The sequence below is a fragment of the Muscardinus avellanarius genome (genome assembly GCF_963383645.1).
Source record: "Muscardinus avellanarius genome assembly, chromosome: 4".
Lineage (NCBI taxonomy): Eukaryota > Metazoa > Chordata > Mammalia > Rodentia > Gliridae > Muscardinus > Muscardinus avellanarius.
The window spans coordinates 93,565,648-93,590,214 of record NC_137789.1 but is presented as its reverse complement, the minus strand read 5'-3'; the positions used below and the strand labels follow the sequence as shown (position 1 = coordinate 93,590,214).

At 40.9% G+C, this 24,567-nt stretch overlaps 1 protein-coding gene across 21 annotated transcripts in view; it reads left to right on the top strand.

Annotated features, from left to right (window-relative positions):
- KCNMA1 (potassium calcium-activated channel subfamily M alpha 1) overlaps positions 1-24,567 on the top strand; it is a gene marked incomplete at both ends in the record, with an annotated part of 759,101 nt that overhangs the window by 359,800 nt on the left and 374,734 nt on the right. For all 21 annotated transcript variants that reach the window (XM_080693568.1, XM_080693563.1, XM_080693576.1 and 18 more), the window contains one exon: positions 23,773-23,834. In XM_080693568.1, the coding sequence (XP_080549694.1) occupies positions 23,773-23,834 (62 nt within the window). The remainder of the gene's footprint in view (positions 1-23,772; positions 23,835-24,567) is intronic.

Here is a 24,567-nt window from a genome sequence, read left to right as displayed (position 1 = left end):
TGGTACAGCCTCTGCATTTTGCGTTAAGCTCTTTATTGTGAGGGGCCAGAAAGGGAGCCCCATGGAATGTACCTTCATGTTAGAGTATTAGAGTTTGGTTTGGGCCACAGTCCTGCAGACATTGCAAATGGGTCTTGTTAGTGGCTCTTCATCTCCTTTTTTCCTTATCTGGAGATTTTGTCCCAGGGAGGACAAAACTCTCCATAAGGCAAGGATGACTTTCTGAGAACATCTCAGCAGACCCAGCTCAGAGACAACTAAGAGAATGGATGAACCAGGAAGCTGACTAATGTCTCAGGAACATCTGGTGATCTGAAAAATTTAAGTGTGTTTTTACTGACTATAAGATATAGGGGAAATTACCTAATGGCCCTGGACCTTAGTTTTCTTAGCTATGGAGTAGGAATAATAACAATAGGACCTATCTTCTAAAATTTTTTGAGGATTAAATGAATTAATATAAGTAAAATATTTAGAATAGTGTCTGGTATAAAATATGTGCTATATTTTGCTTACTGTTAATATTTTTATATTATTAATTCATATTATGATTGGCCCTATAGTTATTTTATATATATTATCAAGCCAGGCCAAGTCAGTAGCCTTTTGCTACCTAACCTATTAATTTGGCTTAGGCTCGTTACTTGTTCAATCTTTGTGAATCCGGACCTTATTCATAATATAGGAAATCTCAAATTAAGTATACTAGTGCCTCCGTATTTATAGTTTCTCTTTTTGTAGCTTTAGTTCCTTGTAGTCAACCAAATTCTGAAATTATTACATAAAAAATTCCAGAAATCAATCCAGAATTCATATAAGTTTAAAATTACATGTCATTCTGAGTAGCATGGTGAAATCTGTGCCTTCCTGTTCTTCCTTGCCCACAATGTGAATCATCTTTTTGACTAGAGTATTTATGCTATTTATGCTACCCTACACATCAGTCACTTACTAAGCTTCTTACTTATCAGACTGGCCACCACTGTATCACAGTGCTTGTGTTTAGTTTCCTTAATAATAGCCCCAAAGCACGTGTGTAGCTGTACAAAGGAGGCACCAGGCCATAGACTGCTGAAGGATACATCATCTCTGGTACTATATGGCAAAGCTGTGGGGCATATAAGAAAAAAAGTATATAGGCAGTTCAGTACTGTCCAAGCTTTCAGGCATCCACTGGAAGTCCTGCAGGATATTTCCCTTGGATGGGGATGACTCCTTTACCTACTGGGTTGGGTTTGTGTTATAAATGCTGCACCATTATCCACAAAGCAGAGGTGTCTGTTTTAGAGGTAAAGAAACTGAAGACAAGACGGTGAAGTGACTTTCAGAGAGCCACTCAGGGTGGATCCTCCTAAGGAAAGGTGGAAGGCACTGAAATCTGCTCCTGGCCTATTGCTTAAGTGTGTTGGGCCTTGGCGAGGGCCGGCCCTCCCTTGCCATTTTCTTTTCCCTGGTGATGGTGCCCCTGGCTCTTCTCCACTCCTCTCACCCTTCTACTGAGTGATGATGGTGGACCAATGAAGTCTCCTAAGAAATTCTGGAGAAGTGGTAATGCCCACATGTTCTGTGGGCTTTGTGTGGCTCCACTTTCTTCTGATGGTGACTGGTCAGACCACACGTTCTTACTCTGAGAAGCAACCACTGGGACTATGGCAAATGGAAGGGAGGTACCCTGGGCTTTTGAAACTTCATCCCCCTCCATAACTTTCTAGGTTTTCCTCTGTCTCTGACTCTCAGGAGGGCTTTGGATAAGCCAGTTCCTCATAGGCCCCAGTTCTCTCACCTTAAATGTAAGCTCAGGACTACGTGATCTGGATTTCTTCTCAGAGTAGCATTCAATGCCTTTGAACCTAGTCTTTAGAACTCCTCTTGGTACTCCATTCTTGAACTTCTTGGCTTTGAGAAGTGTCTTCCTCTTCATTAGATGTGTACTAGACTAAGAGCCCGTATTTCCTGGATTTATTCTCTTTTGATCCTCTTGCTAGTCTGTAGTTAATGTGGCAGTCTATAAAGGAATCCTGAAGACCGGGACCATTCTTTTCTTTTCTTTTCTTTTCTTTCCTTTCCTTTCCTTTCCTTTCCTTTCCTTTTCTTTTCTTTCCTTTTCTTTTCTTTTTTCTTTTCTTCTGTACTGAGATTGGAACCCAAGGGCATTCTACCTCTGAGCTATACCCCCAGACCTACTTTTTATTTTTTTAAATTTTGAAACAGGGTCTCACTAAGATGTGGAGGGCCTCTAAGTAGTTGAGGCTGAGAACCACGATCCTCCTGTCTCAGCCTCTCAAGTACTAGGATTACAAGCATGCACCATCACACCTGGCTGTCCTAAACCTTAACTCATGAGCTTTCAGTTGGTACAGGCTCCTGGGGTATTAATCCTTCCAAACAGAGAAGACCTGCCTTCTATTTGGTTGACCCAGTTGTCATTCATGAGACCCTCAGATGAAAAGCCCTTCTATACCCAAAGTAATCCTTGCCAAGGTGATATGCTGAAGCACAAACCTGAACAGGGATGCTAGAATTAATTTCTGTGTGTTAACTGCAAAGTATGCAGCCGAAGGCAATCTCCAGGAATGTCAAATTCCAAGAAGAGCCAAGTCAGCTCCCATCTTGTTTTTTATCCCTTTCTTCTCAGCCTCTCTCTCTGCCAAGCTCACCACAAGATGGCTTTGCAGCAGTGAAGGTTACCATCTAACAAAAAGGAAACCCCATGGTGGCTGGCAAATGAACCAAACGTACTCTGTTTTCTCTGACAATGAAAAATTACTAATCACCTACATTCTCCCAAAGCCTGCAAACCTGCCTCCTCTTTGCATCCCTAGGACACTAAATGAATTCAAGACTGGCCTGCCAGGCTTTGTGGCTCCAACACACCTGTGTTCCTGCCTTTGGCTTTTTGGTTGCCTTTGCTAGGATGAAATAGTGGGTTTCCACCAGACATGGCTCAACAGCTCTGCCAGTATCTGGGTTTTATTGGGCAATAAGTTAATAGAGAGTATTGCCAAGGAAACAGATAAATGGATAGGATAGCAAAAACATCTTTAACAAGGAAAATGGCTTTGTTTCACGGTGGCATCATTCAAATGATTGACTGGCTTATTGTATAGGTTCCTTAATTGGAGAGGGGGATAATCTAAATTAGAGACATCCCTGAGAAGGGCATTATGGGACTTCCTTGCTGCTGCATGAGATTTGGGGGAGATGGGCTTTTTTAGGGTCCTAAGTCCTGGGAGAAGTTTGCATTTCAGAGAAATGTGATATAAATTCATCCAGGGTTTTGAACCTATAAATAGCATGTGGTTTAAGGCTGCCCGTACCTACAGGCTATAAATAGAATAGTCATGCTGGAAGGAGTTGGGAGAAATTTTTTTGTTTTGTTTTGTGCTGTACTGGGGATGGAACCTAGGGACATTCTACCTCCAAGCTACACCAACAGCCCTTGTTTCTTGAAACAAGGTCTCACTGAATTGCAAAGGTCCTCACTAAGTAGCTGAGGGAGAAATCTTTTTATGATTTGTGATGATCACTGCCTCTTATGTTAAATAGTGGGAAAAGGGCAGGAGACTCTGAAAGAAACCTCCTCTTTTGCAATGCAAATCTAACAAAGCCAAAGAGAAATTTTAGCCCTGTCCTAAAGGAAACCTTTAGGACTCAAGAGAGAAAGTCCAAAGAGAAGACAAGATAAGTCCCTTTCATTCCTGGATGTGCATGTAGAATCAAATTGTGCATATCTTTTAATAACCCATCACTGGTGGGTCCTTTCACTCCTAGAATCTCAGCTATGTGAAAAACCCTTGGTCTTCTGCAATATTCCTCATGCTGGGGATGGTGACCTGCATATAATCAATAATCAAGTATCTGTAGAAAAATGAAGTATATCCAGGCTACTTTCTACCTTCTGATTCCATCCAACATTCCTTTTTATTTTAACCAACCCCCACCGGCTTCTTCCCTAACTACTCCAGCCTAAACAATTATTCTCTCTCTCCACTGCTCACCTGATTAATTCTTCTATTTTATTGGAAATTGAGTCCTTTCTTTGGACCATATTTTCTATTGTCTCAACTTGACATTAAAATCTTACAGTATTGATCTTTTTTATAACCATTCCACAAACCTTTTCAGGTTGCTATAAATTTTTATCTGTTTCTCTAGGAATAGATGAGTTGCATAAATGTGAATTCAGTTAATCTCTTATAAGTATAATAGCTGATTATAATAGACCCTTCATGTAATGTGATAAGTACTTCAGAAAATAATTTAGCCTTTACTGGATTTTTTTTTCACTTCACTTCAAATGATTGGTCTCTATGCTTAATCTCTGGAGAATTCAGCTTTCTGAGAGAAATTGAATTTATTTTTGCAGGTGACCAACATACTGGTTTTTACCTTAGAGTGGAAAAAGGAAGAATGATAGGCAGGAGACTAGAGAATAAAAGGAAGATAAATATGAATGTATATTTATGTTCACAGCTTAATTTATAATAAATTTTGAGGAGTTATTTACAGATGTCTTAGAAAAGATATTTACAAAAAGTAAGCACTATAGGATATGAAATCAGAGAAACAGGTAGAAAGTAAATGCTTTCTTTTCTTTAGGGAATGTGTCCTGGTAACTTTGATAAAAGAAACTTTTCAAGCATTCTCATCTCTGGTACTTCCATATTATTTTTTCTTGGTAGGAGGTTTAGAAGAAATAGCAGATCTTTGCCAAGAGATTGCTTTATTGAGAAAAGCCATTTGCAATAGAAATGTGTTTACTAAGATAAGTGCCATTTTAAACATAGTGTGCTGTACCCCTGGCAAGGAATCTTACAGATGACTCAAGGCTTTTTTGAAACACTGCCATATAATTAAAGAAAACCAACTTAATGATCACACATTTAGAATTATTCTTTACAGTTCTACTATTGGGATAGGACATAGTTGTACAAAATAGCTTCATTTAATTAGGATGAGAACCATAATAAATACGTATAGATGCATGTGCATGTGTATACATATATATGTGTACATATACATATATATATATAGAGAGATTTCATTTAAAATTATTATTTGTAGAAATAATTCATTATGTATGACCAAGAAAATTAATTTAGGGTTTAATTCCCTAAAGAAAAGAAAGCATTTACTTTCTACCTGTTTCTCTGATTTCATATCCTATAGCGCTTACTTTTTGTAAATATCTTTTCTAAGACATCTGTAAATAACTCCTCAAAATTTATTATAAATTAAGCTGTGAACATAAATATACATTCATTTGTCAAGGAGTAGTCACTGATGATGTGTCTAGTGCTAGACATTAAGAGGACCACAGGAGAAATGTCGCATTTGTGATAGGTGTTCATAGGTACTCATAGTCTTCTACAACACACACACAGAAAAATAGTTAAGTGGATACATCATGTGGTATGGAATTGAGTGCCCTCGGAGTGAAAGATGAAAAGTACTTTGGAATATCAAGCAAGGGGAAACATAAATCAATATGTAAATGAAGGCATTCGCTCATTCATTCTTCCCTCCATTTAGTCAACAATTGTATATAAAGCCCATAACACTATGTTTCAGGCACTGCCCTGGATACAGGGTTTACAGCAAGGCTAGGTAGATCAGTTCCCTGTTCCTTACAGAGTTTGTGTTCTCTTGAGTTTAGACAAGTAATAAGCTAGTAACGAAGTAAGTGAACGAAGCAGGGCTAGAGAGTGGTAAGCCAGGGAAGGAAATGGCTGAGGGATCAGACAGGGCTGTGTGCACCTATGTGTGAATTCACGCTCACTCAGCTCACACACAGCTCTAGGAAGAACAGTCAGGGAGACCTCACAAGAGCTGGCCTGAATCCAGGTCTGAGTAAGCAGAGGCAGTGTGTAGAGGAGGTAGCATGCTGTTCTCATCTTGGAGGACCAGGAAGATATGGCTTGAAGGATGGGGAGGGGCAGGTGGTCCAGCCCATTTCAGCTGATCTGAGCTCTTCCCCCAACCCCGGTGTGGGGTTGCAGTGCTTTGCATCAGGTAAGGGGGATCAGTGAATGAGATCAGCAACCAGAAGGAAGCTGGTCTCAGGTCAGAGATCTTTCTGTTCATCCTTCAGTGAGATCATTCTGGAATGAGGAATATCAGAGTACTTGGTGCCCAGTAAGCTGCCACCATGATAAGGATTTGTTTATTTGTTTGTTTGTTTAGTATTTACTTCTAGAGCCTTTACTACATGCCAGATGCTGTTTTTACTACTTTACAAATATATTAACTTATTTAAGCTTTATTACTCTTTGAGGTAGATGCTGTTCTTCCTCCCAGCTGATGAATATGAGGACAAAATCATGGAGAGTCATCTGCTTGAGTTCACCTCTCTGGGCAGTGGTCAATTACATAGGTCTAGTCTGTAACCATTGCACATCCTTTCTATGAAAGGAAAGAGCATCCGTGTTACTCAGGACTGTTCTGAGCATCCTCCTCCTAAACTTGTATAAGAATAGGGACACACTGTTTACTTATTTATAGGGTCCAAGAACATTTGCAATGATGAGAACTTCTCTCTCCAGCTGCCCCTACAGAAGTCATTAGCAAAACTAGTCTGTTGAGCACTTGGAATGTGAAAGGACAACTGAGGAGCTGAGTCTTTCCTTTTTTATTTGGCTTTAAGTAATACAAATATAAACTTCAAAGTGGAAACAAAAGTAATCTCTAGTGCTGAAATGTCAGGGCCTTAGATGGGGAGATCTTTTGGAAAAGAGGGGCTCTTCAGGAAGCCCCTAAAATAACGCCATGGATGTGACCGCCCATCCCTCCAGCCAGATGGGACATTTCATTTGGCCACTTGGGGAGGGGCCACTGCTTCTGTGCAGTTGAAAAGCAGCTTATGCCTTGGCATGGGCAAGCCTCCCTGGGTCATTCTCTTCCTCCTGGCTGTAGATTGCTGGAAGCTTCTGCCATGAGTTGTGTGAGTTGAATTTTTCTGCATTGGTGTACTGTGTGCTGGCAATGGCTTTTGCTCAGTTATTACTGGGGCTTGTGCTTGGTGAATCACTGAGTTTGCTCAGGATGCAGAACCGCCCTCTCTGCCCAAATCAAGCGAGCCTGTCCTACGTGGTCTAACACTTTTTTTTTTTTTTTAGAAATAGTAGCCATGAGCAATTCCTTCCCACCTCTCCCCACTTTATTATTTTAGGTCCAGAGAACATAGGATGCAGAGTCGCTCCCACAACTTGGGGTTCAGTGTGGGACTAAAGGCTATGTTGCTCTTTTCCCCAAGAAATGATTTTGAAAGCATATCATGTCCAATTTCTTCTTGATACCTGCAGGTGTCATTTCCCATGGTGACCTCAGAAACTAGGTCTAAGGGGCTTCTTTTGATCTGAGGCTTTGAGGCCCCCATTTTCTTCTTTATCACATCCAATTGCAATTCTGACATCATTGGTCCTCGTCATCTTTAGCAATTTATTATTTATGTTCAATGCCAGACTAGGTCTTAAAAAATTCTCATCAAGGGACCACTAGTGTCATGGGAAGGCCATTAGCTTCTCAGAGCATCTCCTGTGCTATGCAAACAGCATGTGAGAGAGATAGAAAACATGCACACACTCGGCAGGTATGTGTGTGTGTGTGTGTGTGTGTGTGTGTGTATGTGTGTGTGTGTGTGTGTGTGCTTATTTTAACAAACAAGGAGGTTTTAGACTTCATCATTCAGCTGCTAAACTGCAAGATACATCAGGTTGTTAAGCAGAGAACCAGAATTCTCCTGGAGTGGCTAGAAGTGCACTACAAATTTTAAATTGAGCTCTCCCATCGTTTGGACATCTAGCAGCCAGTGCGTCAGGATATATTAGGCCTCTCCAAGGGCCCAAGTGCAACTTAAATTGAATGACCATAATGCTCACACCCACACAGGACACTTTTGAGAGTAAAAAGAATGTGCTCTTAATAGTTATCCCAGGACATCAGGCAGACTAGGAAGTAGAGTCACATTAAGAATACAGACTTGGCACCATCTACTGTCAGGAAGCTCCTTTGCTTGGTTTAATAAAATGGTCTGTGAGGTGACTTGGAGCTCTGATGTAATGAGGAATTTCTTCCACAGTGTTCTTGGCAGGTGGGTGGTATCCTATGTTGATTTAAATGTTCCCAGGGACAGAAAGCTCAGTAGTATATGTGGCACCCTGTCCTGTTGTTGGGTGATTCTCACTGTTATATTGGGATTAATTAGAAGATGTTTCCAACGTGAGGCTGAAAATAGGCTAATAATGTGTATGTGCAATAAAGCAGTAAGCATCCAGTGTCCTTGGAGCAGATGAGAGGATTGCTCATAATTTGGGGGATGAGTGGGGCCAATGCCTACCCTTTGTGAACCCATTTTTGGGGGAGCCTGCTATCATAGACCTCAGAGAAAACCTTCCAGCTTTGATGCTTCTTCCCTTCTCTTATACCAGACATTTAGGCTCCTGTGCCTCAGTACATTTTGCTTTACGATGACAGTGGTCCTCATTCGATTACATTTAGTGGGTGTAGATGTAATTAGCTTCTTTCACACAGAGCTCCTCACCCAGCCCCGGGGTGTGGAATGCAGAGCGCCTTTGTGGTCTCTCCATTCACTCAACAGACATCCATGGGAGGCTGTGAAGAAAACTCATGAGTTCATTAGAGAGTAAAAATGCTTTGGTTGAATTAGGCTCTTTCTCAAGGCTTCCTCAGTAGAGTGGCAGGTTAAGGGGATTAAGGGAAGGCAGGGCTTGCCACTGTAGTGTATCTGAATGGATTAATTATTCAATGGAAGAAGCAAAAAGAAAAGAAACAACCAAATCAACAAATACATTTTAAGAGAACGCACTACAAATATCACTTAAAATCTAGAATAGCATCCTTGGATGGCAGACATGGCTGCTGCTTGCCTCTCCCCCCATAGCACCAGTGTTCTTCTAAGGGTTGATCACACAGAGCATGAGAGAGAAGCCAGATCACCCACAGAACGTCCTTTCAGGGGGTAGGACCTGCACAAAAGGAACTACCTGTCCTCTCCCAGGTCTTGGGGACATCCATGAAACATGGAGAGCTGTGCCCCTTCATTCCTTTGTGTTGGGAAGCCATCTGCATACCATTCTTCTTGTATGCCATTTCTTTCCAACACTGGAGTAAATAGTACACAGGTACTCCCATCCCAATAAACCCATTATAAGTTGAAAGTATCCTAAGTTGCACATGCACTGAACACACCCCTATTACCCAGCATGCTGGCTTCATGATGCAGCACACCGCTGAGAGTGTCTATTGTAGCCGAGAGTGTCCCAGGGTCTGCTGGGAGCTGTGTTTCCACAGCCTGCGAGAGTGTCCTGCCCATATTGCCAGCCAGGAAAAGATCCAAATACAAAATCTGCCTTTCTACTGAATTCTCATGGTCTTTATACCACCGTAAAGTTGAAAGATCCTAAGTTCAACCATTGTAAACCTGTGACATTTGTATGATGTACTCCAATTTTCTGTTTCTGATGCTGTAACAATTGAGACATCACTGTGGGTTCTTGTTCTTAGCTAATTTAGAAAAAATAGCCATAACTGCACTACTGCACACTGAAGCAAAGTTTTATTATTACAAAAATAGAAAGAAGGGACAGAACAATCAATGCACCATGTCAGAGGGACACACTGGAGTGCCTTGAAAGCAAGACACTGAAGTCTCTAAACACATAACATTTTTTATAAGAATTCATTATCTCCTTCTCCTATCCTGCTTAGCCAATAGTCCACCTTTTTTTCCACCAAAAGCAGATATCGGCCTGTCAGTTATCTCTGCTGAGTAAGCCTTTTCTGTTAGATCACTGATCAAAATGTGTTACTTGGTTAGCAAGGCCAGGGGCTACCTGGTCTATATAACTGCTATGATGTTTAAGGTATACTGTCCATCTGTGTCATTGTTGAATTCCCAGCTTTTCCCTATCTCTGTGTGCTAGAAGTTACTTATTATGTTGAAAACTCTTTTTATAATAAAGAAAAGAAAAAGACAGGAAGATAACCTTTTAAAGTATGGAGGTTTGGGGCTATAACTATTTTCTATAATTAGTAATTAATTTGGGTTAATATAGATTGCTTTTTTCCTTTCACTTTAGTCTAATTTTTTGTTAGAGTTTATATAATTCTTTTTCTAAGGGTAGGGGTCTGTGTTTTAACATTTCATGCTCAGCTGGGCTAACAGCCAACTTTCAGCTGACCAAGGTCAACTCTGGCTGCAGCCTTTGGCTGACAGCTTAGAGAGAGAGAAAATGATTTTATTGTTTTGCTAAGTTTGAAAACTTGCTCGTATTAGCAATTAATACAACTCTTATTAACAATCAACACAGGCTTAATCCCCACCAGTGCTTTTTGTTTACTTTCGTTGGAAGCCAAAGCCTCTTCAGACACATTTTTACAAGCCTTATAATTGTGGATAGAAGTGTGTATTTAAATACCAAAACCCACATGTTTGAAGGGAGGGGCTTCTTTATACACATTTATTAGTGCACTCTAGCCTCACGTATTAATGCAGTTCATAGTGGCAGTGACATACATGCACACAGCACTCGCAGGCTTTCCCCGGCCCCCTACACATCAGAGTGCTGAGATTGGCATTGGTGTTCTCACACAGGTCATAATGTCAGTGGAAGGGTTTCCTTCATCAGTTCTTTCTCTCCCCCTCCCACCTTCCTCTAGACTCCTTTCTCACTCCACTGGGGTTTCTCCTTCATTATCTAAAGTCCCACTTGTATCCCAGTTACTCCCTAGCTTCTGCATCTGAGGGAAAACATCTGACCTTTCACTTTCTGTGACTGGCTAATCTCACTTAACATATAATGTTCCCCAGGTCCATCCATTTTATAGGGAAGGTTTTAATAGTTTGTTTAGCATCATTGACATTATATTAAATCTATGTGGAACCTTTCTATAGAGAAGATGTATACTAATATTAAAAACAAAACATCTTCCAGCCCATAGACCTAGACAGTTTTAAATAATATTTCAAGATAAAGACTTCTATCCAATCTTATCCTTTCTAGAAACCTTTGAAATATCTTTTAATAGCTTTCCTTTTCCCACAGTGAGGCTGGAGTTCATTGAGAACCACTTGTGGGTGATGCTGGAGGATATGATGTCCCCCATTGCGGGGGGGCTACTCTTTTAACAGATATTTTAAGAAAATTTTTCACAAATAGTGCGTACCTAAAACTAAACAATGTTTGAATTTGAAATGTTTTTGTACCCATGTTTACAGAAAAACAGATCATCTGTCTTATTTTTTTTTTAATTTTGGGGTTCCTGGAAACCCTTCTACCTCCAGGCTACACTCCCAGACCTATTTTTTATGTTTTTATTTGGAAACAGGGTCTCTTAAGCCAGTGAGGCTGGCTTTGAACCTGCGCGATCCTCCTGTCTCCAGCTCCCAAGCGTGGGGATTGTGTGCGCCACCACGCCCAGCGAGAAAACAAACTATCTTGAGAGGATATACTTTTTTTTTTTTATGATGGTTTAATATGGTGATTCTCCAGAAGTCCCTGGACCAGCAGCTTCAGCCTCACTGGGAAGTTTGTAGAAACACATATTCTTGGATCTTTTTAACCTGTCCCAGAATTTCTGGGACAAGATGAAATGATTGTGTCTTAACAGGCTCTCTCTCCAGATTACTCTGATGGGCACTTATCAGAACATATATTCCCCTCACATATATGTTTGAGACTTGGAACAAACTATACAGTAAGCTTAATGAAGCCTATTTTAGTTTTGATTTCTTTTTAACAACTATGCCAAACTCTTTAAAATGTGAAATAAAGCCAGGCACGAATGCACTTGCCTGTAATCCCAGTACTTGGAGGGCTGGACAGGAGAATTGCAGGGTTGAGACCAGCCTCTGCAACTTAACGAGACTCTCAGAAGCCTAGTAAGATCATTTCAAAACAAAAAAGAAAAAGAGCTGGGATTGTACCTTGGAGGTAGAATGCCCCTTCATCCAACCCCTTCATCCAATTCCCAGTACCACACACACACAAATACAAAATACAACACCTTCACACATTTTCTTCCCCCTGGCTTCCTCCTGCACTATCTGTGCACCTGGTCTTCCTGCTGACGATGCTGTAGTAAGGAGCAGATGTAGACACCGTGCATATGCTCTTTCTCTACTAAATGACCCTAAAATACAAGTAGTGATCTCCACAGCCTTCTTTTCCCTTTTTATGCTGAGGAAGTTTGATGCTAAGAAAAGAAGGGAAGCCTGTGTTTCCTTATCACATCCACATCCCCCACCCTCCAACACATGATTCGTGCAAGTGGAGCATGTGGTTTGTCTTCATAAAGCCAGGGCTCCAGTTACCCTTTGCTGTGTTATTATAATCTGATTCTGGCTGGATGACAGGGAGATTTGTGAGCTGTTTGCAGGAAGTAGGGTGGCAGCTGGGGCTGTGGTTCATCCTTTTTAAATTAGCAGCAGTGCTGTGTTCGATGGGGAAGCCGTCCTTGCTCTGGGCATCTCTCATTGTATATGTCAAGGTTGGTGCAGCTGACCACACTGGAAAGAGCTGGAAAGAGCTGGAATCTGGGAGCATGAAGGATTCTATCTTGCAAAGCTTTCCACTTATTTCAGGAAAGTTAACTTATCTGTCAGAATTTAATGGTAATAAAAAAAAAACATTTTGAAAGAAGGAGAGATATTAAAAGTGGACAAGCTATGAAATAAGGTCTTGTCTTAAGCTCTGAAGGTAGGGTCTTGTCTTTGGAGGCCTGGATTCAGCCCCTTGTAAACCTTAACAAGAAGAGCTTAAGTTGGGTGTGGTGGTGCATGCTTGCGAGGCAGAGACAGGAGAATCACAGGTTAGAGGCCAGCCCTCTGCAACTTAGTGAGACACTGTTTTGAAATAAAAAATATGATAGGACTGGGAGTGTAGCTCAGTGGTAGAATGCCCCTGGGTTACAACACACACACACACACACACACACACACACACACACACACACACACACGCTTTTCTAGTCTTCTTCTCACCCCTGATGGCATTTGCCAAGGCCAGCCCACTTGGTAAGCCAGTAGCTGAGTCTGAAGAGAAGAAAGTACTGCGGCCTTATGTGTGAGGAAGGGTCCACACTTGATCTTACCCAGCATGGGCAGGAAGGGGTTTGGGAACTATCCATTCTTGTATTGTCTCAAGGTTGTATTGTCAATAGAATAGCTGCTCACTATCTTTGGCCAACTCCCGTGCCACTCAAGGGTTTTGTTTGGATGGCATTGCTGTCTAGGGAGCATTGATAATCCTTTTCAAAGCAAGACTCTGGTGGCAAAATCATTACTTTGGTAGATGGAAATTTGAGGTCATTTTTAAGGGTAACATTAATGTCCCACTCACCCACTGAGAAGCTGTGACCAAGTCATTCCTGCAAATTGGCCTTGAGGCTTAAACTTGGGCATTGAATGCCCTGTGTCCATTCCATTACTTTCTGGAGATTGCTGTTATGTGTTTCTAAAGTGGTTCTAGGATCAAGGGCACAGTATTTTAAAACTCTCAATCATATCTGGGGCTTTAGCTACAGTTTCCAAAAGACAAAATATATCCTGGCTTCAGTCAGAGCCTCAGTCCCTAAGAAATTTATGGCCATCTTTGAGCCCCAGTAATAGTCTAGGAGGGAAGTGGCAGGGGAAGGTGGATAACCACATAAGGTCTCTCCAGCTGCATGGGGACAAATTCTGGAGACTGAAAAAGAAATTCCAGCTTACTAAGGAATGCTAATCATCTAGAGGCAAGAGTCACTTATGTATAATAAGAGTTTCTTGGGATGGCCATTGTGATCGAAAAGAGAGATAACAGTTTTTTCATGGGATAGTGATTATGTTTAAGTTTTTAAATGTGAATATATTTCTGAGTTTTATTTGCAGATGCACAGAGTTTTTTTAATTAAAAATGTGCTAAGATATATATAATATACATACATACATAAATATATATACATATATAAATATATATGAAAAGCTATGACTACTTTCATATATATATTTATATATAATTTACCATAAATAGCTTATCTATTTTATATATATATATATTTTCATATATCTATATATATGAGATTTACCATTTCGACCATTTATAAATGCACAGGTATATAGCTCCATGGCACAAAGTACATTCGGAGTTCTCTGCAGCCATCACCACCAGAACTCTTCATCTTGCAGAACTGAAATGGCATGCTCATTAAACACAAACTCCCCATAATCCCTAGTCACCAGAATTCTCCTTTCTATCTATATAAATTTTACTATTTTAGAGACCTCATTTGAGTAGAATCATAAAGCATTTGTCCTTCTGTCACTGGTTTCTTTCATTTAGAATAATTTTGTCAAGTTTCTTCCATTTTGTGATATGTGTCAGAATTTCCTTTCTCTAGCTGGGCTTAGTGGTGCACACCTGTAATCCCAGTACTTGGGAGGCTGAGAAAGGAGGATCTCAGCTTCCAGGCTAGCCTTGACTACTTAGCAAGGCTCTCAGCAACTTAGTGAGCCCCTGTTTCAAATAATAAATAAATAAATAAATAAATAAATAAATAAATATTTATATATATAAATAAATAAATAAAGGGCCTGAGGGCATAGGTCAGAGGTAGAATGTCTTGGATTCAATCTGCAGTACCACTAAAAACAAAAAATCATTTCTCTTTTATTATTAAAGGCTGAAAAGCATGTCATTGTATGTATAGACCACATTTTGTTTATCCCTATGTCTGTCCCTTGGGTTGCTTCACCCTTTTAGCTCTGAACATGAATATTCAAGTATCTGTGAGTCCCTGCTCCATCCCAGTTTTGCCTTTAATATAATCTAAGAACTGGCAAGATTTGAGAAGTAGGGCAAAGATGACTATAAATTTAGTCCTGTGTGACAGTGAGTGGCAACTGGTCACCTGACAGAGCTGTAGAAGATTTCTCTTCTTATAAACCTAATTAAATTAAAAACCCAGTTGGCCAAAGCCCTATGCACATAAGCCAAACAATTTTTCTAAAAGCTCCTAAGCTGCAAACTTGGGAGCTCTACTGGCAGATGGAATATTTTGCCCCTAGATTTTTCAATAATTAGACAATAAAGAGCTTTCAAACTTGAGGCTTCAAATGGAAGATTTTTATCTTGTTTGCCTTTGTATCTGCCTTAAAATTATACAAAATGCAGACGTTTAAGTTTTATGAGGTAATGATGTAAGATTTTAGTGTCGTTAAATCTCAGCTCTAGGAAGGATCTGGGTTTTAGGGGAAATTTTCTGATTACCTTTCGAATGTTTTTTTTTTTCTCATTTGGTTTTTATTTCACGTATCTCAAGTGGGGACCTCAGAAGAATACATTTGATTGACTTTTCCATACTTTTAATTTGGGCAAAATGAGATGAACTTTGGCAAAAGATCCAGGATGTAAGCAGCCCAGTGCCACGGCTGGAAAGCACTGACCCGAAGAAGCTCACATACGTCTGGCCCTTGAGTTAGGGCAACTTGACCCCTTAGAAGGAAAGAGAACAGACAATTAGTTTGTAATTTATGTTCCAGCTTTCTCTTTGGAGAATGTTAAAAAGTAAGATGAATCCAGACCCTTTATCTGTATCTGTATTAATCAAATTCATCTCTGCCTTTCCCCCAAAGCCCGTTATTGAATTTAATTTTGTCTAGATATCAGCAGATACATGATTTATAAGAAAAATTTTCTTTGTAGATTACACTAAGAGGCAGCCTGATTACTTTCCAGGGCTTTATTTTTATCTGCAGTCATTTTGAAATGACCAGATTTAAAAATAGACAGAGATGCATTGTTGGGTATGTTGTTGGTTCATAGATAGGACAGAGGCCCAGCATTTGTGATTAGTAGAGTGTCAGTTTACCGCGTGTCCCTTGCAGTGTGTGCACATATGTATGTGTTTATATACAAATATATTTATGTATTCATTGACGACTTACGTCTGGGTATTTGTGTTGCTTTGTGTCTCTGTGTCTCACTGCCTCAAAACACCTGCAGCACTTTATTGTCACAGGTTCTTAGTCCTGATCAAATAAAAACTCTCTACTTCTTCACTTAATATTCCCCACATCCTTAGTTGAATCTGTTTCTTTTGGCGACATTATTTTCCTCATTTCTCCCTTAGGAAGTGGCCCTGATTGTCTCTCCACTCCTGTTCAAAGGCTTTTCTCTTCCGTTCCCGCCATCCTTCTTCCCACTTGTGTCTGCTCTTCCTGATGCAGCCATGGCCCGCCCCTTCCCGCTGCTCAGCGACCACTTCCATTCTCAACTCTGTTCTCCAGCCTGGCTGCAGACAGGGCCTTTTAGTCTGTTCCTGCAACTCTCCTAGCTAGGGAGTGCAGGATCCTTGACCCTGCCCCGCACTTCTCTTCTTCTTGCTCTGCCTCAGGTGGGTGTCCCCTGCATCCGCCGACATCTCAACCTGGTGTTCTAGACTCGTTTAACCAGTCCATGTCCTTCTGCCTCTCTTGCTTTCACTACACGCAGTCTCCAAACTAACTTTCCAACTTTGTCCCCAAATATTATCTTATTTAAGGAGTGCTGGTTGAGACACTTTGTGATTTAGAGCTGACTAAAGAGGGCCAAGGGCTCTTCCTTCACATAACTTGCAGCCCAGCAGGGAGACAGCAAATGATGAAATGATAGCACAAACAAATGACTCTGCTCATGGGTAACTTCTCACATCCTGTGGGCAGAGAATGACAGCAGAGCTGATTTCTAGTGATGGCAATCCACAAGAATAGCTAAGTCTTCCAGGAGAAAGGAAGTGTTTGTACAAAGGCCCTGTGGTAGGTAGAGGTGGTAGGAGGCAAATGAAAGCTTAGTGTGACTGGAATCTAGGAAGGGGAAAAGGAGAGTAAAATAAGCCAGAGAGGAGAAAAAGAGAAGTTTTTGAGGCCTTGCCAACCTTGTCAGGGGTTTTTCTTCATGCCAAGAACTATACAAGTCATTTGCAGCTATTTAGGGAGGTGACCTCTCTAATTTGCATGTACATCTTAAGAATCCAGTCCATTCTGCACTAAATATGGCTTCATAGCCTTGCATTTTTGGAAGCACCATATCCAACTGCCTGTGAAAATCATAGGCATTTTTTGCTAGGTTTTCTTACTTGTGAATATGGGGCTGGGGAAGTAGCTCAGTGGTAGAGTGTATGCTTTGCATGCCCAAGGCCCTGGCACAATTTTAGCATCAAAACCAAGTAAAAAAGACAGAAGGATCACAGGTTTGAGGCCATTTTCAGCATTTTCAGAATAAAAAATAAAATAGGACTGGTAGTATAGCTCAGAGTTAGAATATCCATGAGTTGGTTCAACCTTCAGTACTACACAGCCCCAGCCCTATTTTATTCTTTTATTTTGAAACAGAATCTCACTAAGTTGCAGGGGGCCTCTCTAAGTGGCTGAGGCTGGCTGTGAACCTGCAATCCTCCTGTCTCAGCCTCCCAAGTATTGGGATTACAAGCAAGCACCACCATGCCTGGCTACAGTTTCGCTTTTATCTGGAAGACCCATGCACTTTATTTTAATGCTGCAATTTCAAATACCAACTACTGATACAGCTCTTTCTTCTCCTTGAATATATTTCTCCTATACTATTGCTTGAAGCCTTGATTTCCACTGAATCAGTTTAAAACATTTTTCTTTATGTACTTCTGTAAGTCATATATAATGTGCCAAAATATTAGGTGGGAAGTTTAGGGGGCCTTCCCTTAGTGGGAAGTTTAAATGCCACTGTCAAATGTTTGCTGCTTTATAAATCTTTTTGTAATTATGATCTCTAAAATAAATTTTGGTAGCAATATTATAGCTTCTATTGGAGCCATTAATGATTTAAGAATGAAAAAATATATTACTACACTTTCCAGACTGAAAAAAATACTTCTCTTCCTCCTTTAAGGAAACACTGAGACTCATAGGTGTGGGCTTCTGGGGATAAAAAGTACAGAAACACAAGCTTTTCAAAGAATACTAGAGGCAGGATAGAGGAGCCCAGGGCAGGTCATCACTCAATAAATTTCATGTAAAGATGGCAGAGCTGAGATCCCCACCCGGGAGAGAGCTGCTCAGAGGCCCCTCCACATCCTGTTGTGTTTTGTTTGTGTTGATTTTGTGGGCTGATATGCTGCACAAGCAATTGGTAATGCAGTTCGAAACACAAACTATGAATTGAAGCATTGGTGGCCCTTGAACACAAATTCAGTGACAGGAGTTATTATTATCATGCTGAATTATAATCATGCACAAAGGGTATACAGTTGGTATAAAAGAGTGTTGCTTTTTAAGCCAGATAGTTTTCTTTCACTGTGTGAAGTAACCCACCAAGATCCCTGCCTGGTGCTCATCTGTCCTGAGCTCATCAGTCCACAGATTGGGAAAACGCGTCTCAGAGAGATTAAGTGACATACTTGAAAGAATACTGTGCACCAGCGTCCTGCGTCTTCCCCACACACCAGCCACGCCGTGTGTCCAGGGTCTGTCCTTCCCTCTAGTTGGTGTCCTCTTTAAGCTGGACTTAGAGGGCTAGGAGTTCTTTCATTTTTCTGAACTTCCCACCCTCTCTTTTCTTCCCCTTCCACATTGGGAGTTTGAGATGAAGATGGTGCTACTTCTATGTAGATTCTTCTTTTGATATGCCCAAGGTGCTTATGTGTGTCACAGGTTTTAAATCTACAAGGACTCCTGAATAATCTAAACTTCTAGATCCTGTGCTTGTAGAGGGCAATGACAGGCTCATCTTCACCTTTGAGCTTTGTACTTTTCCTGCCTCTGACGCTGGGCCTTGTTGCATAAGCATTTCCTGAACGTTTGTTGGAGTTGTTATATTCACTGGACCAAACATCATAATTTAGATGTTGGAATGATGTTATCTTCAGAAACAAAACGTCCCCGAATTGTTTTGCCTTGGGACATCTCATGTCTATTTTTTCTGTACATAGTAAATTTTATTGTACATAAATGACACCTCAATAAAAGAAAGCCATGGGCTTTCAGGATCATATAGAGAAGATTGTCCATTTTCTTAGAAGGGTCTCTGCTGCCAGTGGCTGGATTCTACATCAAACATGTAGAATCACTAATTAGGGTCATTTGTTCTGCTGTGAGCTGAGAAGGCTATGTAAAGCCTACTCAGGAGAGAATTAATTCATCCCTCTCTCTGTACTTTTTCGAGTACTCCTAGCAGATTCTCCAAGCCTGCAGGCCTGCCTCATGCATATGTTCTAATGGGCTAATTGTTAAGGCGACATTTGTAAATTAATCTCTGACTTGAGCTAAGTGGTTTCCCCTAATGGCTTTAATTCAGCAACTCCCAGTCTTGGCCACATGTCAAATTCTCTGGAAGAGCCTGTTAAAAATAGTGGTTCCCAGCCTCCCCTTCCCCTGCTCAGAATTTGCTGGCCAAGGATGGAAAGAAGGCATCTCTGCTTTTGAAAGAGAGCTCACCAGGTGATGGGAATCTGGTGCCAGCCACTTTTGTGTGCCTGGGGTCTGAAGCCATCTCTGAAGGGCATGTGGCATTACGAACTGATTGAAAGCCTTTGGGCCTCATCCAGCAACTGGAATCTAGGTTGTAGAAGAAGTCTCTGAAAAGCCACCAGTCCCAACTCAATTCCTTCTGTATTCACACCTCCAAGTAACTGAGAGAAGATATTCTATACTTGGTCATACTGTCTTTTATTTTTACAAAATTTCTCAGAAATAAAAGATCTTCATAGCCTGCCAGGATTTACATCAAGGAAGATGGCTGTGCCCCCCCACTCTACTCATCAGATTCATGAGAAGGAAGATAGACTTTCTGTTGTTGTCTTAATACAGTGTGTGTGTGTGTGTGTGTGTGTGTGTGTGTGTGTGTGTGTGTTCTTGGCATTCTTCTCTGAAAAATGCATCTCATGTTTTATTTTGGAATTAGAAAAATTCATGAATCATAGCCATTATTGTTCCAATGACATTTATCAAATTGCTTTTGTTTTCAGGAATCTGGCATTCTGGAAATATCACTCAGTGTTCAGTATCACCACATAGCATATGGATATTTTCAGTAAATCCAAGAATATGGCAATTAGTACCATCCAAGGTAGCCAAGGAGATTTGGAGAGTCCGGTCTACAAGGAGTTAGGAAAGTTGGATGGCTCCAGTCAAAGTTAGCAGAAGGCGTACCATGGGACCTCGTCTGTACAAATGAACTCATATGTCAGACAACTGTCCACAAGCTCTTCTCTGGGATGTGCTCCATCACTGTAGGGATTATTCTGTGATCTGGCTTGTGTAAACCTCTTTTGTTTTCCGTCTGGGATATTCTGCTTTTGTTGGGCATATTTTACCATGTCCCTTGAGTTTTAGTCCTCCTTATCCCTGGGACTGAAGAGACATACAGAAAGATCTCCAGTTGTCCCACCCCTTACCTATGAGACGTTAGGGTAGCCATGACTTGTGCAAAGAAAGGAGACTTTGAGAATGAAGAGACACTGAGGCAAGAGTGCTGTGGTGCCTACCCTTCTCTAAGTCAATTTATTAATGCTACACATAGTTAACAGCTTCTATACATTGACTTTACCTATCCTATATAACATCACTAATTGGGTAGTACTTTAAGATTCTCAGACAATGGGATTTGTTAAAAGGACAGAGATAGAACAAACTAGACCTTCTAGGTGGCTTTGTGAGGCCATGTGGAAGTCCCTGTCAGCTGGATTTGTATTTTCTTAGCCAAATTCAAAGGTTTGATGTGTTTCTGCAGCACTTGGATCCAAGTTGACAATGTAATCAAGCCTGACAGGATAAAGAGGTATTTAGTAAGTTGAAAGAGTACATGCACGGTTACTTTCTGCTGAGAAGCATTGATCATTTCGTGCATGGAGGGAGGTGATGGTGGTGGATTCCTGTACCTCACTGAGAGACAGCCTTCTGCCTGTACATGTGGACCCAAGTTAGGTCCACTCAACAGAACATTTCTTGCCTGGGAGCTTTAGAGGTCATTTCCTTTTTACATTTCTCTCTGCTTTTACCCTGATATATGAGTTTGCATTAAAAGAGAACAGCAGGATTTCTTCCCTCTACTTGTCACCAGTTGATTTGCTTAAATAAGCAATGCATTATTCCTCATCACAAACAATAAGTGGAGACAGCTGGGACACATTAGTGTCAGTTACTTTGGACATCCTGGTGCTGGGAAACCATCACCATTGAAGGAGGGCTGAGACTTTTAATTCCTTACAGAATCATGAAGTCCCCATTCACAAGGACTTTTGCTTTCCTTGACTGCAGTTGTGTCATAGGACCATCTCTCCAGCTGTGACGGAAGCTCAGCATTTACAGACACACACATGGAGCCAAATTGACAAGGATTAGCCTAGGATATGCTGTTTATGAATGAAAAGGCCCTCCCCTGTGTTCTGGCCACACCCCTTCCCTTTGCAGCTTTTTGAGAATGAGGTCAGGGCCAGGATCTAACTGCTTATGTCTCAGAAATAGCAGCATAGCCCCAAATTAATCTTAAGCTACTTATTTTGCTGCCTCCTTCGGATAATAGAGGATAAAGCGGAGGCTTGGATATGATTTTGTGAATACCTTTGCAAGGCATATATGAATGAATGCATGTTAAGGGGAAAGAGGGAGGCGGGCCAGCCAAGTAAACTCTACTGGGTAGCTAGTGATTACTGACAGACTGCAGGAGTTTCCTTGGAGTCCACTGGAGCATGTTTTGGTCTTTAAAACAACATGGGAAAAAAAATAAGCCTCAGTGATGTGTTGTTTTAAGGCTTTCTTTCATAAGGAGATTTTAGCAGTTGCTATGTAACGTGCATTCCTTTTATAGGGTCCAGTTATTTTAACTGTCATTTTCTGTACTGTGTAGCTTGCCATCCCTCCCTGTGGAGTTATGGAGGAGCTCCTTGGAGTTTTGTAATCTTTAAAGTGAATATCACGAAGATTTCATTTTCTATCAGCCACTTTGGCACACACACAAAACACAAGTATGTGTGGTTTTCTCTCTTATATGCATGAGCACACACACACACACACACACACACACACACACACAGTGTGATCATGCTTAGACTTTATATAAGTTGGGATTCATCTCTATTCATTAGCCAGTGCTGGTGGGATGTCACACTGGGACAACTCCCTGAACACTGGCAGTTCTGAGACCCTTCAGCCTGCAGTCTCTTTAGGATATTAAGCATATCTAAAAGATATTCACCGACTGGCATGTACATATTGTGTGGTGCTTGTGTTTATTTTCTGTTCTCAGGCTTAGTTGTTGTTGGCTATCGTGTTTATTTTTGGCCATCCTCAATTTGCATTAATAGTCTCCTCTGTGAAAGATAAAATAAACACTGGAATGTTGAATGAGGATGGAAGTGTCAGTATCATCCTGATCTGCCACATGTTCCTTTGATGGATTTCAGTGTGACAGGTGTCCATCGAAGGAGAGAATAGCATTGTCTTTTGTAACTCTGAGTGAGGAGTGTAAAGAAAGAGAAAGGTTGTCATCCGCCTGGATGAACATATTACCTAATTTGGCTTTCTGCACTTAAACTATCTCCCAATTCCTTGAGAAGTTTTATAGACACATGTATATAGAATATGTGCAGTGGATATTTTTAATCTATATCTGTATGCACATATATAACACCCATATAGATATAGGGACATTCTTATAAGAAAATTTGTTCTTTTCAATAGATATCTTTTGTATAGAAACAGAAAGTGAATTAGTGTTTATCTAGGGCTGGGTAATGGGCACAGAATTAAGTCAACAAGCAGGAGGGATCTTACTCGGATGCTTAAGATGTCCTGAAACTGGATTATGATGGGTAGTCAAACAAGTTGGTATGTTTACTAAAAGTCATTGATGAATGGTATGCTTGAAATGGGTAAAAATTATGGTATATTAATTATACCTCAGCAAAGCTGTTAAAAAAGGTAATTCTTAGCCGGGCGTGGTGGCGCACGCTTGTAATCCCCATGCATGGGAGGCGGAGACAGGAGGATTGCACAGGTTCGAAGCCAGCCGTGCTGGCTTAAAAGACCCTGTTTCCAAATAAAAATATAAAAAAATAGGTCTGGGAGTGTAGCCTGGAGGTAGAAGGGCTTCTAGGAACCCCAGTACCACAAAAAAAAAGGGTAATTCTTATAATTGAGTCTTTTCAGATACTAGATTGCTAGATTTATATAATTTAAGAAACCATATTCCGCCGGGCATGGTGGCGCATGCTGTTAATCCCAGCATTTGGGAGGCTGAGACTGGAGGATCGTGGTTCGCGGACAGCCTCAGCTACTTAGTGAGGCTCTCTGCAACTTAGTGAGACCCGGTTTCAAAATAAATAATAAAAAATAAGGCAGGGGGTGTAGCTTGGAGGTCAAATGCCTCTGGGTTTCATCCCCAAACACGCAAAAAAAAAAAAAAAAAAGAAACCGTATTTCCCCCTCCCCAGATTTTTACCTGCTCCTTCCCCTCTAAAGTTTATTAATTTCAATTGCAGAGAAGCTGGACCTTGAGATAACAGGGCCAGATAAAAACCCAAGGCCATGGGATATAGAAGTCTGCCATGACCCCTATTGGCAAGGATTGAGGTTGCTGCCCACCTGTGAGGAGGCAGCATCGAGGTGGTCTCTATAGCAGCAAGCTTTCTAAGCAGGCTTCTGGAAGCAATTCAGAGCTGCTGTTGCATGTGCCTAATAATAATAATAATAATAATAATAATAATAATAATAATAATGCGCCCTGGTGTCCTACCAGTAAGTGATGGCATTTTCCTCTTCTTTTGCAGGTTGTCTTAGTCTTTGCTCTCAGCATTGGAGCACTTGTGATATACTTCATAGACTCCTCAAAGTGAGTATGCAAATACATTGTCTTGTCCTCTTTTTCTAAAAGGACCACGATTCTTTACAATTGATGGGTTTATTTACCTTACTAACCTTTGTAAGAACCTCCTGAGTGTGAAAGACTTTTGGAGGAAGGCAGGGCTGTTCTGTGCTGATTTTCTGAATGGGAAAGAAAGCTCTCAGAAGGAAGGTGGCTTTGAGGCATCTGGGGTCAAGTCTTCTTGCTGGGTACTATTTTTTTTTTTTAAGTAGGTGTTTCCTCATGACGCATTTGCATGAAAGCTGCCAAGAAGTTAAGAGAGCTTTGATGAGGAATCGCAGCCTCTGAGCATCATTTGTTCCAACTATTCTATTGCAGTCTTGGAGTTGATGGCATCTCTGAGCAGAGCTGAGTCTGGCTTGCTTTTCAGTTGTGACTTCAACTTTACCACTCTGGCCAAGGACAGGGGCTTTGAGCCTGTTGCCCCTACTGTCTGTGGTGACAGTATTTTTAGCTCTTTTATCTCCATCCCTGGTACAGTTGAATATGAAACTTTGATCCTAGAAGACCTTGTTGTTGTTCCTGTTAGCCAAGATTTGGGTGTGCCTGAATCTGATTTCATGCACACCTCAACTCTGAATGAATCAGAGCCACGTGGTCACTAGCTAGGTGATTTTGTGTATTTGGGTGCAGAGCTCCAAATGTTATGTCAAGGAAATTAAACATCTCTGATTACCTGTCTCTGGGAAGTCAGCCTAGT